Genomic DNA, 14507 nt, shown 5'->3' with positions numbered 1-14507 from the left:
GCCCCCTTTTCAAACTTCTAGTTCAAATTAAAAAGTGTTTGTTGTTTCGGTTTAGCCGATAGTAACGCTGAATGATATTTTGGATCATTCACAGCTATGGTTTGGCAGTACAGTACCTTAAGGCAGGAGGAAATTAGAAAATTGATATCATAGGAGGACGGTTTTAATATCTCTGTAGTGTCTCTGCTATGACAAAACTATAGAAGTACACACTAATTATATCATACAAGCTCGTGAATGATAGCTATCTGGCTGGCTAGCAAACATTGACTAGCTATAAAACTGATAGTTAATGTTAGCTATTTACTTAACCAGCTAGCTAGCTAACGTTAGCTATCTTGTTTAATAGCTTGTTAACATTCGCTTTATATCTAATTAGTTACCTACCTATATAACTAGCAAACACACTCAGTTGAATGCAACCGTTTTGAACAAAAAAAGAAGAATATTTTTATCTTTTGGAATCAAAAGAGTCCAATCATACAAACATTTAAAAAACAGATGCAACCTACCACGTTCCCAAGACTTTTTATACTATTTAATATCTTACTGAAGAAAAGAACCGAAGTATTGGCGTCAAAATATACATAAAGAAGCAAAAGTTAAAGTCAGTTTTACTCTTAATGGCCCATTTCAGAATCATGTGAAAAGGATTATGATTATTGTTGATTAATGTCTTCATCACAGCTGGAAAATGTGCAGCTAAATGTAATTACTTTGTATACTGCTGCTGGAAAAGTTGATTTATTAGTTCATTTAAATGTTGTAAAGTACAAGTACCTCAAAAGTGTACCTAGGTATAACTTTAGTAAATGTACTTTGTTACTTTTAACCACTAGTTGGCACTCCAACCAGCGAAACAGGAAAACACACACATTGCTGCGCCTATTAAGATTCAGACTTCAGTATATGGTTCTCTTAAACTAAACCCTTAAAGTCTGTTTGAGAACTGTGTTTCACTTGAGATCTACTTCATCTTAACCACTGACTAAATTATGCAGCTTAAACACATGTAAATCCAGAAATTCATCAAAGAATCCCACTGTGTCATCAAGCATTTTTGGTCACAATGAAAGAGAAAATGTAACATAACATTAAAGAGAATTATGTTCTGCTTCTTATTGTTATCCTGACCCCATAGTGTGCCAAAGTCACTGTAAATGCCACATGCCAAATGTACATTTACATTTCTTAACCGATTACTAGCTGGAAACCCCAACCCTACAAATGAGCACACACACTATACCATACACTCCACATTAAAAACTGATGTACGCACATTGTTCCCACACACACGTCCATATGGATTATTGTTCATTATGGGTTTCCTGGCTTATATTGTATACCCATGGACAGGAAGTGGTCTCTTTTTAAATACAAATCGCAGCTGTGCACATACACACGCACACTCTCACACAAACAGATTCACACAGACAAACCCTCCGAGCTCCTCACACGTGAACTCAACCCAGCAAAGAGGAAGTGGTGTTTTCTCATTTCATCCAACACACGCAATTCTCTCCAACTGTAACCATCACACACACGCACACACAGGCTGAAATATTTTCACATGCCAATCGTCTGACACCCACAACCACTGTCTGCTTTTGTTTTTTTACACTTGTCACGCATAATTGCACACACAGATAAACACACACACCCTCAACGATCCCGGCCACTGAGGCTCAGTCTGATGTTCCAAAAGCGAAGGTAGCCTTGGCCAAGCTGAACTAAAAATATGTCACATGCTGCATCAGCCCCATTCTTTGAAGAGCCTAATCTGGACTTTTATGTCCCTGACAATTCAATTCAATTTTGCCCCAGTCCGATGACAAGGCCAGTCACACACAGCTGTCCTTGTCACACTGTGTGAGAAAGCTTTGCACAACCACAGTGCCCTCATTTATTATCAAAGGGTGAAGACATTCTTTCTTTATAGAGCTCCAGCCCGCAGTATTAACGCCACATGGAACAATAACTCAGAGGGTAATGACTAAGTTTTAAGATATCTACAGAAGTGTCAATGTGTTAAACTATCCCTGACTGCAAAAAAGATTCCCTCTGAAGGAATATGAGCCTCTGCAGACCATTTACATGCACAAAAAGCTGTAGATCACACTACAGGAAAGGCAAAACCCCAAAAAGCATGTAAAAACACGAAATACAAATATGAACCTGAAACTCAACATCAGATGTCCTTTTTTAATGATGGACTGGAGATTAGCTATAGTTTAATTAGAGACTGGTTTGTAATACACATGCTTCATAGTATATCGTACCTAAAAATACCTATATACCATATCATGTATGTTATATGTTCAACAGCTTTGTCATTATATAGTCTCATGTGTCCTTTGTCTTTGTAGCTGAATGCAGCCCTAGAAGACCAGAGGACTCAGAATGCATTGCACCTTAAGGAGCAGATGAAGGAGTTTCTGAGGGATGTGGAGTTAGAGCTGACCATCGAGAGGGAGAAGAACCAACTGCTGCTCATACAGCACCAGCAGGACAACACACAGCTGCAGCGAAAGGTGCATACCTGCTCATTATATCTGAAAGTATAAATGACCACTGAACACAACACAATATCACATTCAGCATACCCCCCCTTTATATTTTACATCTTTCATGACTGCTTTTAAAAGTATGCAGATGACATGAAGATAAATGTGGTGGCAGAGATTTGGGCAGACATTTTCCTCCCTTCTGCTTTTGTTGCTTCATTTCCATCTGTGTTAAGTCTGTGCTTTCCAGGAATTTATGACGGGGACTTTCCAATGTGTTTCTTCATGGAATGCCTCTGTCTATGTATCTATTCATGCTACATACATGTCATTTATTCCCTCCACCTTTTGCATCATTTAAAACACTAATATAAATCACTGCTACGCATGCATGCAGACAGTGCTGTGTGTACGGAGGGGGTAAGGAAGAAAAAAGGACAGGGGCAGGCATTAAAGCCAGACAGTGGGGGGTGAGACAACAGAAACAATGACACATCAGGTGACTTCGCTTCCTGCTATTTCACACACACACACACACACACACACACACACACACACACACACACACACACACACACACACACACACACACACACACACACACACACACACACACACACACACACACACACACACACACACAAATCATACAGTATCATAAACCCAAAGAAGTTTCAAAACACTTCACTTATGTAACAATGACACTATGTTTTCTTCCTGCTGTGGTCAAAATATAACACAGAACCCAAAGAAGTCCAGTAACATTTATGTAATCTTGATTTTGTAATCTCCAGCTGGAGGAGAGAGAGCAGGTGCTAAAAAGACTGCTGGAGGAGAGGAAGAGCAGAGAGGAGGAGATACTCCGGGAAATGCAGCACTCCCAACAGCAGGAGGCGCTACAGCTGAGCCGAGCTGAAGCTGAACTACAGCTGCTGACGGAGAGGAACGCTGAACTTCAAGAAGAGGTGTCTGTGTGCCCAAATCATCCGTCATAACATGAAGTCATTAAACCCTCCAAAAGAACTTGTTAAACATTTTATCAAGAAATGATTAAGCCTTTAAACAGGAAGTAATTAAACCCTCCAACAGGAAGTAATTAAACCCTCCAACAGGAAATAATTAAACCCTCCAACAGGAAGTAATTAAACCCTCCAACAGGAAGTAATTAAACCCTCCAACAGGAAATAATTAAACCCTCCAACAGGAAGTAATTAAACCCTCCAACAGGAAATAATTAAACCCTCCAACAGGAAGTGAATTACCCCTATAACAGGAAGTTATCAAACCCTCCAACAGGAAATAATTAAACCCTCCAACAGGAAGTAATTAAACCCTCCAACAGGAAGTGAATTACCCCTATAACAGGAAGTTCTTAGCCTTCTAAAAGGAAGTTATTAAATCCTAATTGCGGATTGACATGACTGTGATCCTCCTTAGCAACAGTCTGTTCTCCTTAGCAACGGTCTATTAGCAAAAATTAACAACCTTTGGAATTCTCCAAATTGACCAATCAGACTCGAGTATGCATCTGAACCGTGTAATAAAATGTATTATTTTATGTCTGAGAGATGCTTATTCTCCCCGGTTATGAAAAGTCACGATAGTTCCAGAGAGAGGGGGAGTTCGTCCCACAGCTTGCCGCTGTATTGAGACCTTCTGCCTGAAAGAAGAGAACCTCGTTCAGCTGAGAGTGTGAGTTTATTACACGGAGTGGGTATGGGTCGGTTTGGATTTGGGCTAAGTCATTGTCTCTGTTCATGTGAAAACAAAGAGAGATTTGTGTTTGAAATGTATTCTATGGGTTCGTTGCTGTGCCAACGCATCTCAAACAGAGCTGGATCAAATTTAGTAAGTGTGTGTGTTGCTGTGAGAGTGTGGTCGCAGTGAGAGGGAGTGAGTGATAGGGTTGAAATGGGGGAGAGATAGAGAGATAGAGACAGACAGAGTTAATATTTGCTTTGGCAGCTGAGTGTGCAGTGATGGATGTCGGTGCCAGCAGCATCCAAACGGAGCTGAAATAAATTGTGAAACTAAAAAGTGAAAAGAGCGAGGCAGCAAATAGGAGGAAGACGGATGAGGCGGCTGAAGGAGGCATGGAAAAGAGAGAGTGTGTGTGTGTTTGTGTGTGTGTGTGTGTGTGAATGAAAGAGAGTGAAAAAAGCTAATTATGAACAAAGAGGGGACAGGATGAGCATCCTAAAGTGACTTTGCTAGGCTTTGTGTGTGTGTGTGTGTGTGTGTGTGTGTGTGTGTGTGTGTGTGTGTGTGTGTGTGTGTGTGTGTGTGTGTGTGTGTGAGCGCCTGTCTCAGCTGTTTGGCCACGAACGCACAGTTACACACTCTTTTTGCACTCCATCTGAAAGAAAAACCTGCCTCTTTATTTCCTTTCCTTTACTTCATAATAAGGGAATATGTTGTCACCCAAACCCTCTCACACGACACACACAAATGTAATTTGTTGTTGATTAAAAAGCTTCAAAACTGTACAATGCTTGTTAAAATAACAGCATTACAGTGTCAGCCAAACATCAGAAGCATGTGTGTGAAATCTTCTGCAGTAACTTTAAGCAATACCAAAGATCCCACTGAATCATTTATTCTGCATCTTAACAGTTGTTGCAAAATATGAATACACTATCCATTCTGCTCAACCACAAAGGTTTCCTTCAGGCTTTAACAGCGGGTCATTTTTGGAAATAATTGTACTAGTTTTAGTTGCCAAGATAAAGTGCTTACCACTGGCCTCAACTTTTAAAAACAAAACCGAAAAGGATCGCGTTAAGTAGATCCGTGCTGTACCATGCAGTGGAAAAACGACATCCTGGTCTCTTGAACGCCCCCCTTGCCTGTCCACATACTGTAGGGTTCAGCAGGTTCAAGGTGCCCTGGTGCCAATTACACAGCTGACATGCTCTTTTATGTCATTCATAGACCTTCAGTGCAGCAGCTCTACACCCCCCCCCCCCCCTCTGTTCCTTCACATCTCATTTAAAAGAGACATTTTCACTGTGCTGTGTCTGCAGATCAATCAATGTAATCCCTTCAGATGACCTTTGATTTCTCCTTCTCTCTTTCTTTCTGTCTGTCTTGCCTTTATAATGCTGTCTTTCACTTCTGTCTTTAATGACCTCTCTCAGTTTTTATCTAATTCAAACTCGAGCTTCTATCGCCCTGTTCTTTAGAAAAGATGTATTGATCTTAGGATGTGTGTGTGCGTATGTGTGTCCGTTAGAGATAATCAGGTTTTGATCATGACCTTGTGATATCGCCCCGTTGCCAGGAGACTGCAGCAAAGTTGTGGCATTTTTATCATTAAGTGTTCAAGCCAAATACATTTTTCAAGATCAAATCAAGGAAAGACTCATTTTAGATGTGACCGCCAAAAATCACCTCAAAAGAGGAATTCAAGAGGCCCTATTCTGCTCTCTGGGGTTTTCCACTTCCTGTAGCGTGTTATAGGTTTGTGTGCATGTAAATGGTCTGCAAAGACTTAAATCTGTAAGTTCCTGAACATAGTGACATCTCAATGTAACACACATAATATTTGATAGGCTAAGGGGCGGGACATCTCTAAGCGGTTGACCAATCACAACGAGTCGGCCAGTTTACCAATCAGAGCAGACTGGGCTCTGGTTTCAGACAGAGGGTGAAAAGAGGTGCTGCAGCACAGACAGAGTAAAAATAAATAAAGAGCTTTCTGAACATTAAAGCATGGAGACATGTTACGGTAGAGCAAAAATTACAAATATGAACCTGAAAATGAGCAGAATATATCCTATATTCTATTATCAGTGCTACAGTGGATTGTTTTACAGTCTCTTTAGTACCAACATCTTGTACAAGCATGTCATTCAATGGCTGACACAGTGCAAAGATTAGGTAAGGTGTGTAATCATACACACCCACACACACACACTGATGATAGTCCTTTCAGTCTGATCCCTCTCCTCCGTCACTGCTTTCCTTTTTATTTCTCTCTCAGCCCCACCCATACTCTTTCTCTCTTTTAGTTTCTTTATGTTGTTTCTCTGTCTCTGCCTCCCCTCTCTGTCTGGTCGTGTCTCCCCCCTCCTCCCCACCCTCTCTCTCTGGCTTTGTTGCAGTTGAACCAGGACAAGAGGAAAGGTCAGTGTGTCTGGGGGAAAGGACACCTGACCTTTAACCTCCCGCTCACAGCACTGCGGTCACACAAGACACACAAGGTCAAAAAGTATTGTGTGTGTGTGTGTGTGTGTGTGTGTGTGTGTGTGTGTGTGTGTGTGTGTGTGTGTGTGTGTGTGTGTGTGTGTGTGTGTGTGTGTGTGTGTGTGTGTGTGTGTGTGTGTGTGTGTGTGTGTGTGTGTGTGTATGCACCTCTTTTTTAAGCCCAAAAGCATCTTCTGTACAATTTAATTAGAGTAGTTGACTGTGTTTTCTACATATACGTGTGTGTGTGTGTGTGTGTGTGTGTGTGTGTTTGTGTGTGTGTGTGTGTGTGTGTGTGTGTGTGTGTGTGTGTGTGTGTGTGTGTGTGTGTGTGTGTGTGTGTGTGTGTGTGTGTGTGTGTGTGTGTGTGTGTGTTTGTGTGTGTGTGTTTGTGTGTGTGTGTGTGTGTGTGTGTGTGTGTGTGTGTGTGTGTGTGTGTGTGTGTGTGTGTGTGTGTGTGTGTCGCCACTGGAATGTGGTTTACAGTGTTAGATTAAAAGCAGGGGCTCTGTGGTTCTGCTGCGTGTGACTTCCATCTAACAGCCCTGTAATCCCGCTTTCACTGGGAGCCCCTAATGATGGCTGTCTCTCTCTGCAGCAAGACTGGCATGCAACACACAAACACACACACACACACACACACACACACATACACGCACACGCACACACACAGGATCTAATCCTGCATATAAACAGGGAGGAAGGAGCCTTAAACTCCGAGCCTTGTCCAGAAAAGGAAGTCTGCGAACACGTGTGTGCAAACGGTCACACACACACACTCTCACTGTAAATGCATACAGCGGCATAAGGCGTGACACGCTGCACATGGAACATATGACATAGTTGGCACCCATTAACACGTACACATATGTCGACAATTACACACACATAAAAAGAAAACCATACTCCAAATATGAGCTGGAGTAAACACACATTTACTGTATGTTTTTCAGCACAGATGAGAGCTCTAGTTACACCGTCAAGTTCCCCATGTTCCTCCAACACTCGTGCATACAGAATTTAGCACCTGGCAGAAGAGAGATTCATATTTTCGAAACCCGCAGCAACACACACACACACACACACACACACACACACACACACACACACACACACACACACACACACACTCCCATTAAAGCAACATGTGTTTTGGATCATCCCAAAGCCTGTAATCATCCGGCCTGACAGCTAGACACAGGGAGCTGTTCTCACTGTCACATCTCAGATAAACGCCAAATTACTGCTGAAAACTGATGGACTGCTGAATGCTGTCCGGAATATTAAAGCTCACAAATTATAACGGCCCATGCTGTGCTTAAAATCACTTTACTTTAGATTAATCTTTCTAGATCTAGGTATAGGATGGTGCAGGGATGATGGAGTTTTGGTATTTTGCAGAAAAGAATATAACATAACACACTTTTATGATACTTACACATTTTGTTCAGCAGGATAATCTCCATGTGATTTTTGAAGCGTTAATAAAATCTCCAGAAGTAAAAAGCTAACGTTAGACTATAAAGGAACTACAGCACGGTCACATGACTTCACGTCACCACCGCTAAGCTAAAGGTGGGTAATGTTCAGCGTGATGACATTTCGTCTCATTTAGACACTTTTTTATGACCCATTGAAGCTTTGGACGTTGGGTATTTACTGACATATTTTATGTTGTAGAACCAAATGTGAAAATCTCTTCAGCTTGTGTTAAGCACAGACCAATATTTCAGGCTAACAACCAAAAACATGATAAGATAAAACCGTTGACTTTGAGACGAGGGAAAATGCTGACTCATATCCGGGTTTTAGGACTCATTTCTGCACCACTCTATTAAGGTTTATTAAATCAAAGGGTGTCATATATATATTTTCAATTCATGTTTGCCTAGAGATGAATTTGATTTCTAGTGTAAAGCCTGGTTTATGTTCCTGCAAATCAAATCTGATATCCACTAAAAACCTGACTGTGTGTTATGTGTTTTTTTGTGATACAATACTCCCCCTTTAAAGTAATTCTTCGTGCCAAATGTTTGAGCTAATGGCTTTCTGATTTCTGATTCGACGGTGTCAGTTATATTTGGTTGTCCATTCAGACTGCCAACAGGAATCTCAATCCGTCTTTCGATATGTTTCTGTTCAATTCTAGTACTTAAGTGTCCCAGCAGACTATTTTGGGTTGCATACAGCATGTTCTGTTATCAAACCGCAGATGGTCCAAATGACGTAAAGTATTCAAATGGCACGTGTTTGTAATTAGATGAGCCAGTGAGCAGTGTGTATAGCCGTGCGCCATCTTGGTAGGAAATGCGTGTAAAGTGATGAGAGAGCTACAGTATGAAGGGCCGTGTGAGAGCAGTTGGTTCAATACTTGAAGAGAGCAGCTTTTTTCTGTGTAACGGTCTCATAAGAGGAGCTTCAGTTTGTTTTAATCAACACAAGTTTCCGTTGTGTTTTGTACGTATTTGCATCCATTTTTTGTATGTACTGCTTATAGTTGGTAAAAATGTTCTTCTTCATCGTGTGTTTTGGCACGTTTGTGTTGCAGCGTGTTATCCTAAAGGAAGTGTTTTGGGCTGTTTGCACAACTTCTGGTTTTAATGATTTGGTCCACAACATAAAATACTTCAGTAAATACCGCACTGGTGAATGTGTGAAACCTCTGTGTGTCATCAAAACGGCGGTTGCTAAATGAGACTAAACATCATCACGCCGAACATTAGCCGCCTTTAGCTTAGTAGCCTAACATTAGCTTTTTACATCTGCTGAGTTGTGTTCATATGTGAAGTTTATCCTGCTGAACAAAACGTTTGATAATCTTGTGTTTAGCATGGAGATTATTTTATGCAATATTGGAAGTCCAATTGAAAAATGCCGTTGCTTTTTGTCCAAGCAGCCCCTTATGATGCTAATTATCGAGTCGGCCTTCAACAATACTTCCTCCCATGACCACTCTAAGGCCATATTTCCTAAACCAATGAACTATTTTCTTTAGACTCACAAAGCTGAAGGTGTCTGCTTTCATCTTAAAGGAAATGTGTTATTGTTTTAAGGCCCTGAAATACTCCTCTCTTATCACCCTCCAGGTGGCGTTACTCCAGGAGACGGTAAGGAGGGAGTGTGAGGAGAGGGGGGAGCTGACGACTGCTCTGTCTGAAGTTCAGGAGGAGCTCCTGGGGCTGCGACCCCCAGTGTCTCATCAGCACTCCCCCAGATCTCACCCCACGGAGAGACAAACTCCCCCGGGGTTCAGGCACAGCCAGACCCGGGTGGCTCTTAATCGCTCTTTGAACTCCCCAAACACACTGCAACCCCCCCCTGCCGCCACAGACAAAGACACAAGCCGGGGCACAGATAGAGGAGGTGCAGGGAGGAGCTTTCAGTGTTGGAAAAGTGGTGGGGAAAAAAGACGGGAGGGGACGCTGCCCAGACTGAAGCCAGCCGCACTGTGAGCAAGTCATAATATAGGACCTTAAAACATAAGGTCAGTTTAGATTCTCTGATTGCCTTCTCTCAAAGTCACACACACACACAAATCATATCTACCCATAAACACACACTTTAACCCACTACTTCAGCCGTGAACTCCCCGGACACACTCTCTGACAGACATGCACTTGTTTTCTCACAACCTCCACTCACGCAGTGTCAGTGGCACGCACAGGATGTCACAGAAAAACACCCACACACACACACAGACACATGCAAACACACACAGACACAGCTGTGTTGCAAGGGCAGAGCTGAAGGAGCATGACAGCGTGTCCCCTGCTGCCACCCGTGGACACAAACAAAAGACAGGCAAACACAAAGGAGACTGTAAGGCAAGCACCCCCAGACACACACACACACACACACACACACACACACCTCAAGCATTGTGTGTTATCGACATCATTCACTCCGTGCAAGGTCTTTCCATTCCTCGCTTTCCTCTCCCTCTACATTTGGGATGAATTGGCATGATGGGAGAAATGCGTGAAGTGTGTGTTCAGCATGGAACTAATTTCCCCGCTCCCTGGCACACATGGAAAGCTTTTACTTTGACTTCCTCGTGTCCCTCTCCTTCCAACCCATCTGTGAGACAATGAGCGCAGAAAGGTGGGGCGATAATGATTTTATCCTGCCAACGTTTCCTGTTTTGCCAAAACACACACATATGGTTTACCTGCTTAAAAACCTGGAGAGGAATATCAAACAATGAACATGCGGCGCCATTAAAATCTATTTCTTTTGTCAGCACGGTTAAATTGGAAAATGTCATACTACACATGTCCATGTTGTTCCAGTTGCCCATATCTGAAAAACAACAACACATATTCCGTTCAGAGGTGGCACTTTTTTGTGCCTTGCAGCTGCCATCTTGTTGCCTTCCTGTGTTTCAGTGTGTGATTGTGTGTGTGGCCTTGTGTGTGTTTACTCATTGCAAGAGACGTTGCCATGTGTGTGTCTCCAGTGAGTGATTGTTTCCATCCTAACAGCACCACATCGCTCACTTTTAACAATCAAGTCACGTCACTGAAGGACATCGATTATATGGGCATCACAATGTAATGTAGTATGTGTGTGTGTGTGTGTGTGTGTGTGTGTGTGTGTGTGTGTGTGGGTGTGTGTGTGTGTGTGTGTGTGTGTGTGTGTGTGTGTGTGTGTGTGTGTGTGTGTTTTTTACTTTGAATGAAAGTAAGGTCAGTTTTCTATCGAATTCACTGTACCAACAATGTGTTTTCTCATTACTTGAATAAAAGTGTTCTTAATAACACGTGTTCATATAACACAATAAGAGGAACAGATTGAGCTATACAGTTTATTCTTTGAGCAGCAAGTAAGAATGCAGACTTACTGGCTTGTGACATCACTATGTAACACTCGCACTGCTATTGGCTGGCACTCCAACAAATTGTACGCGATAGGCTAAGGAGCGGGACATCTCCACCTTGGACCAGGACGTTACCTACCCTGGTAAAATAAAATAAAAAATCTCTAAGCGGTTGACCAATCACAACAGAGCCAGCCAGCTAACCAATCAGAGCAGACTGGGCTCTGGTTTCAGACAGAGGATGAAAAGAGGTGCTGCAGCACAGTATGAAAACAATAAAGAGCTTTTTGAACTTTAAAGCATGGAGATGTCCCAGCAGAGGAACAGAATACTAATATGAACCTGAAATTGAGCAGAATATGTCCCTAAAATAGAATACACCGATCCTTCATGTTACTATCTACACCTCTGCTGGACTGCTTTGAAAGATGTCTGCCACATGCTGACCTCCTGACAGCTCCTCACATTCTCCCTGACCGATGATCTTTCCTTTTATACTTCCTCTCACCGTGACCTGCATGTCTCCTGTGTGTTTGAAGAGATAACCTCTTCGCATACCGTTCAGAGGCATTAATACACTCCGCCTGCTCGTACTCTGCACATCAGTGTGTATGCTCTGACCACACACACCTTCTGTCTCAAACCCCCTTCTCTTTTTCCATAAATCTGCCTCTCTGTCAATATTCTTTTAATCTCTTTGGCCTTCTTTTTTTTATCCCACCTCTCTGACCCTGTAGCTTGGGAAGGAATTCCCCCTCAGCTTTATGCTCCCTCACTTTTTGATCCAGTCATCTCTCTCCTTTCTCCCCCTCTCCTGCTCTTTTTTTCTGGGCCTTTTTCCTTTGCTCGTGCCCTTGCTTTACAGCCCTTGACCTGATGTCCTTCCTGGTCTGTGTGTGTTTGTGTGAGAGATAGGGAGACGTCATCAGTTTGTGGCAGACAGATTCTGGCTCTTTTTATTATTAATTAATTCGAACAGATTCCCCCTTTCTACTTTAATGACTGGTTTCCTCCCTGCTTCTAGTTAAAAATGACTTACTTAAGAATATTATATGTTTAGCTGGTCTAGAACCGCTCAGTGTTACACTGCCTTGTGAAGAAAGAGCGAAAATCCTCATCCAATAATACTAAATATCATCAGGACAGTAAAAATTCCTCTGCATATTACTCATGGCAAGGGATGTTGGTTTAAACCTTCCACAGTATTGCTGTGTTTAACAAATCTAGGTTAGAGTGGTGCAGCAATGAGTCCTAAATCCCGGAAAGGACTTAGCACTTTGGGTTCCCTTCTCTCGAAGATAATGTTTTTTGAACATGTTGTTGGTTGTGAGCCTGAAATAAAGTCTGTGGATTAGGGAGCTGAAGAAATTTGAATAGTTTGTTCTACGACGTAAAATACGCCAGCTGAATTGAGACGACTAAACGTCATCACGCCAAACATTAGCCTCCTTTAGCTTAGCGTGTTGACGTGAAGCCATGTGACCGAGCTGTAGTTCCTTTATAGCTTCTTACTTAAATAATCATAACGTGGTGTTAATATGTGGAGATTATCCTGCTGGGCAAAACATGTATTTGCCACAGATAACATCTTCTGCAATATACTGAAATCCACCAGAAGAATCCAATTGCTTTTTGTCGGCCCACAAAGATACGTCATCACCCTGCCACTCCTTAGCAGCTTTGTGCTGTTGCACTTTTGGGGTACATACTTGACTGTCGGTTGTTAAATGTCTGTCTAATTGTTAAAAAAAAACATAATAAAAACAGAAAAAAAATAGTTTAAAATAATTAATAAACAAATGAACTAACTAATGACTAACATAGAGTCCTGTTACGTTGACATGAATCATCGCTCTTGAACAAACCAAACAAACCCGCACGCACAAACCTTCATATTTACACACACACACACACACACACACACACACACACACACACACACACACACACACACACACACACACACACACACACACACACACACACACACACACACACACACACACACACATTTAGGAGTGTTATCTCCTCGCAGTAATTATCATAGCAGGGCAGGCATACACAAGTGTCCCTTGGGAATCTATACAACTTGCTCGTAAACACATGCACGCATATGTGTATAACTAAGCCCTTGTTCGTCACTGGGCGTCCCTGAACGCCTCTCTCTTGCGTCGCTGTGGACGTTCCGGAATCCTGCCGTCCCGTGAGCCCTCCCACACCCCATAATTAGTGTCACCCAGGCAACGGGAGAAAGAATGCTCAGTATTCTTGTCGTCGTGGTAACTGCGTAAGTGTGGAGGCCGGAGGTGCTGGCTGTAGGTGTTTGGTTAATGACGGGGACAATGAGACCTCAGTGTGTGTGTGTGTGAGTGTGAGAGGGGGGGTATCTGTTTGTGCCACACACAGAGCCTCAATCAGGGTATGAAAGTAGACCCTTATGCCATGTTTGCATTATTACAGCTATTGCTTACAGCAGCTTTAGGCGTATGACCTCAGGAACTGTGGAGAGATTAAACTGTTCAGGGGACCCGGGGCAATAATTTGCTCCCCCCCCCATTTCCTCCCTGTGTGAGTTGTGTCTGTATATGTCGGCCCCTATGCACACAACAGACTACCACTGCACCTTATTTCCCTGTTGATCCAGTAAAAAACAAATCAAGTTAAAAAACCGGGGCTCAGGATTGCTGGGTGTGGGTTAGTTTTGGGTGATTTACTAATAACCTTTATTTAACAAGATGCACCGTTGTGGGCAGAAGATACATCTGAGGTGTCTTAAACTGGGTGAATGTTTTGTTACACACAATTTAATTAATCTTTTGGGTTTTTCAGTTTTTTTTGGTGTAAAAAATGATTGAGTTATGAACTTTTTACCTCTAGCACTGAAACAGAAATCCCTGGGATGAAACTGCTCTTTGACAACGCTGAGATAAGATGCAGAGAAACTGGACATACGTGGAGCTGCGTAGTGCATGCATCTTGGTCACCGTTTAATTTTAGGGCCT

The 14507-nt window shown here is 42.4% G+C and overlaps 1 protein-coding gene across 1 annotated transcript in view; it reads left to right on the top strand.

Moving 5' to 3' along the window:
• lekr1 (leucine, glutamate and lysine rich 1) overlaps nt 1-11304 on the top strand; it is a 76741-nt gene extending 65437 nt beyond the window's left edge. The window contains exons 10-12 of the mRNA XM_063907375.1: nt 2367-2531; nt 3299-3469; nt 9776-11304. Coding sequence (XP_063763445.1) covers nt 2367-2531; nt 3299-3469; nt 9776-10141 — 702 coding nt within the window. The 3' untranslated portion in view covers nt 10142-11304. The remainder of the gene's footprint in view (nt 1-2366; nt 2532-3298; nt 3470-9775) is intronic.
• Nucleotides 11305-14507: the final 3203 nt, after the last annotated feature.

The sequence above is a fragment of the Eleginops maclovinus genome, chromosome 18 (assembly GCF_036324505.1).
Source record: "Eleginops maclovinus isolate JMC-PN-2008 ecotype Puerto Natales chromosome 18, JC_Emac_rtc_rv5, whole genome shotgun sequence".
NCBI classification, from domain to species: Eukaryota; Metazoa; Chordata; class Actinopteri; order Perciformes; family Eleginopidae; genus Eleginops; species Eleginops maclovinus.
This window is presented reverse-complemented; position numbering and strand designations above follow the sequence as displayed.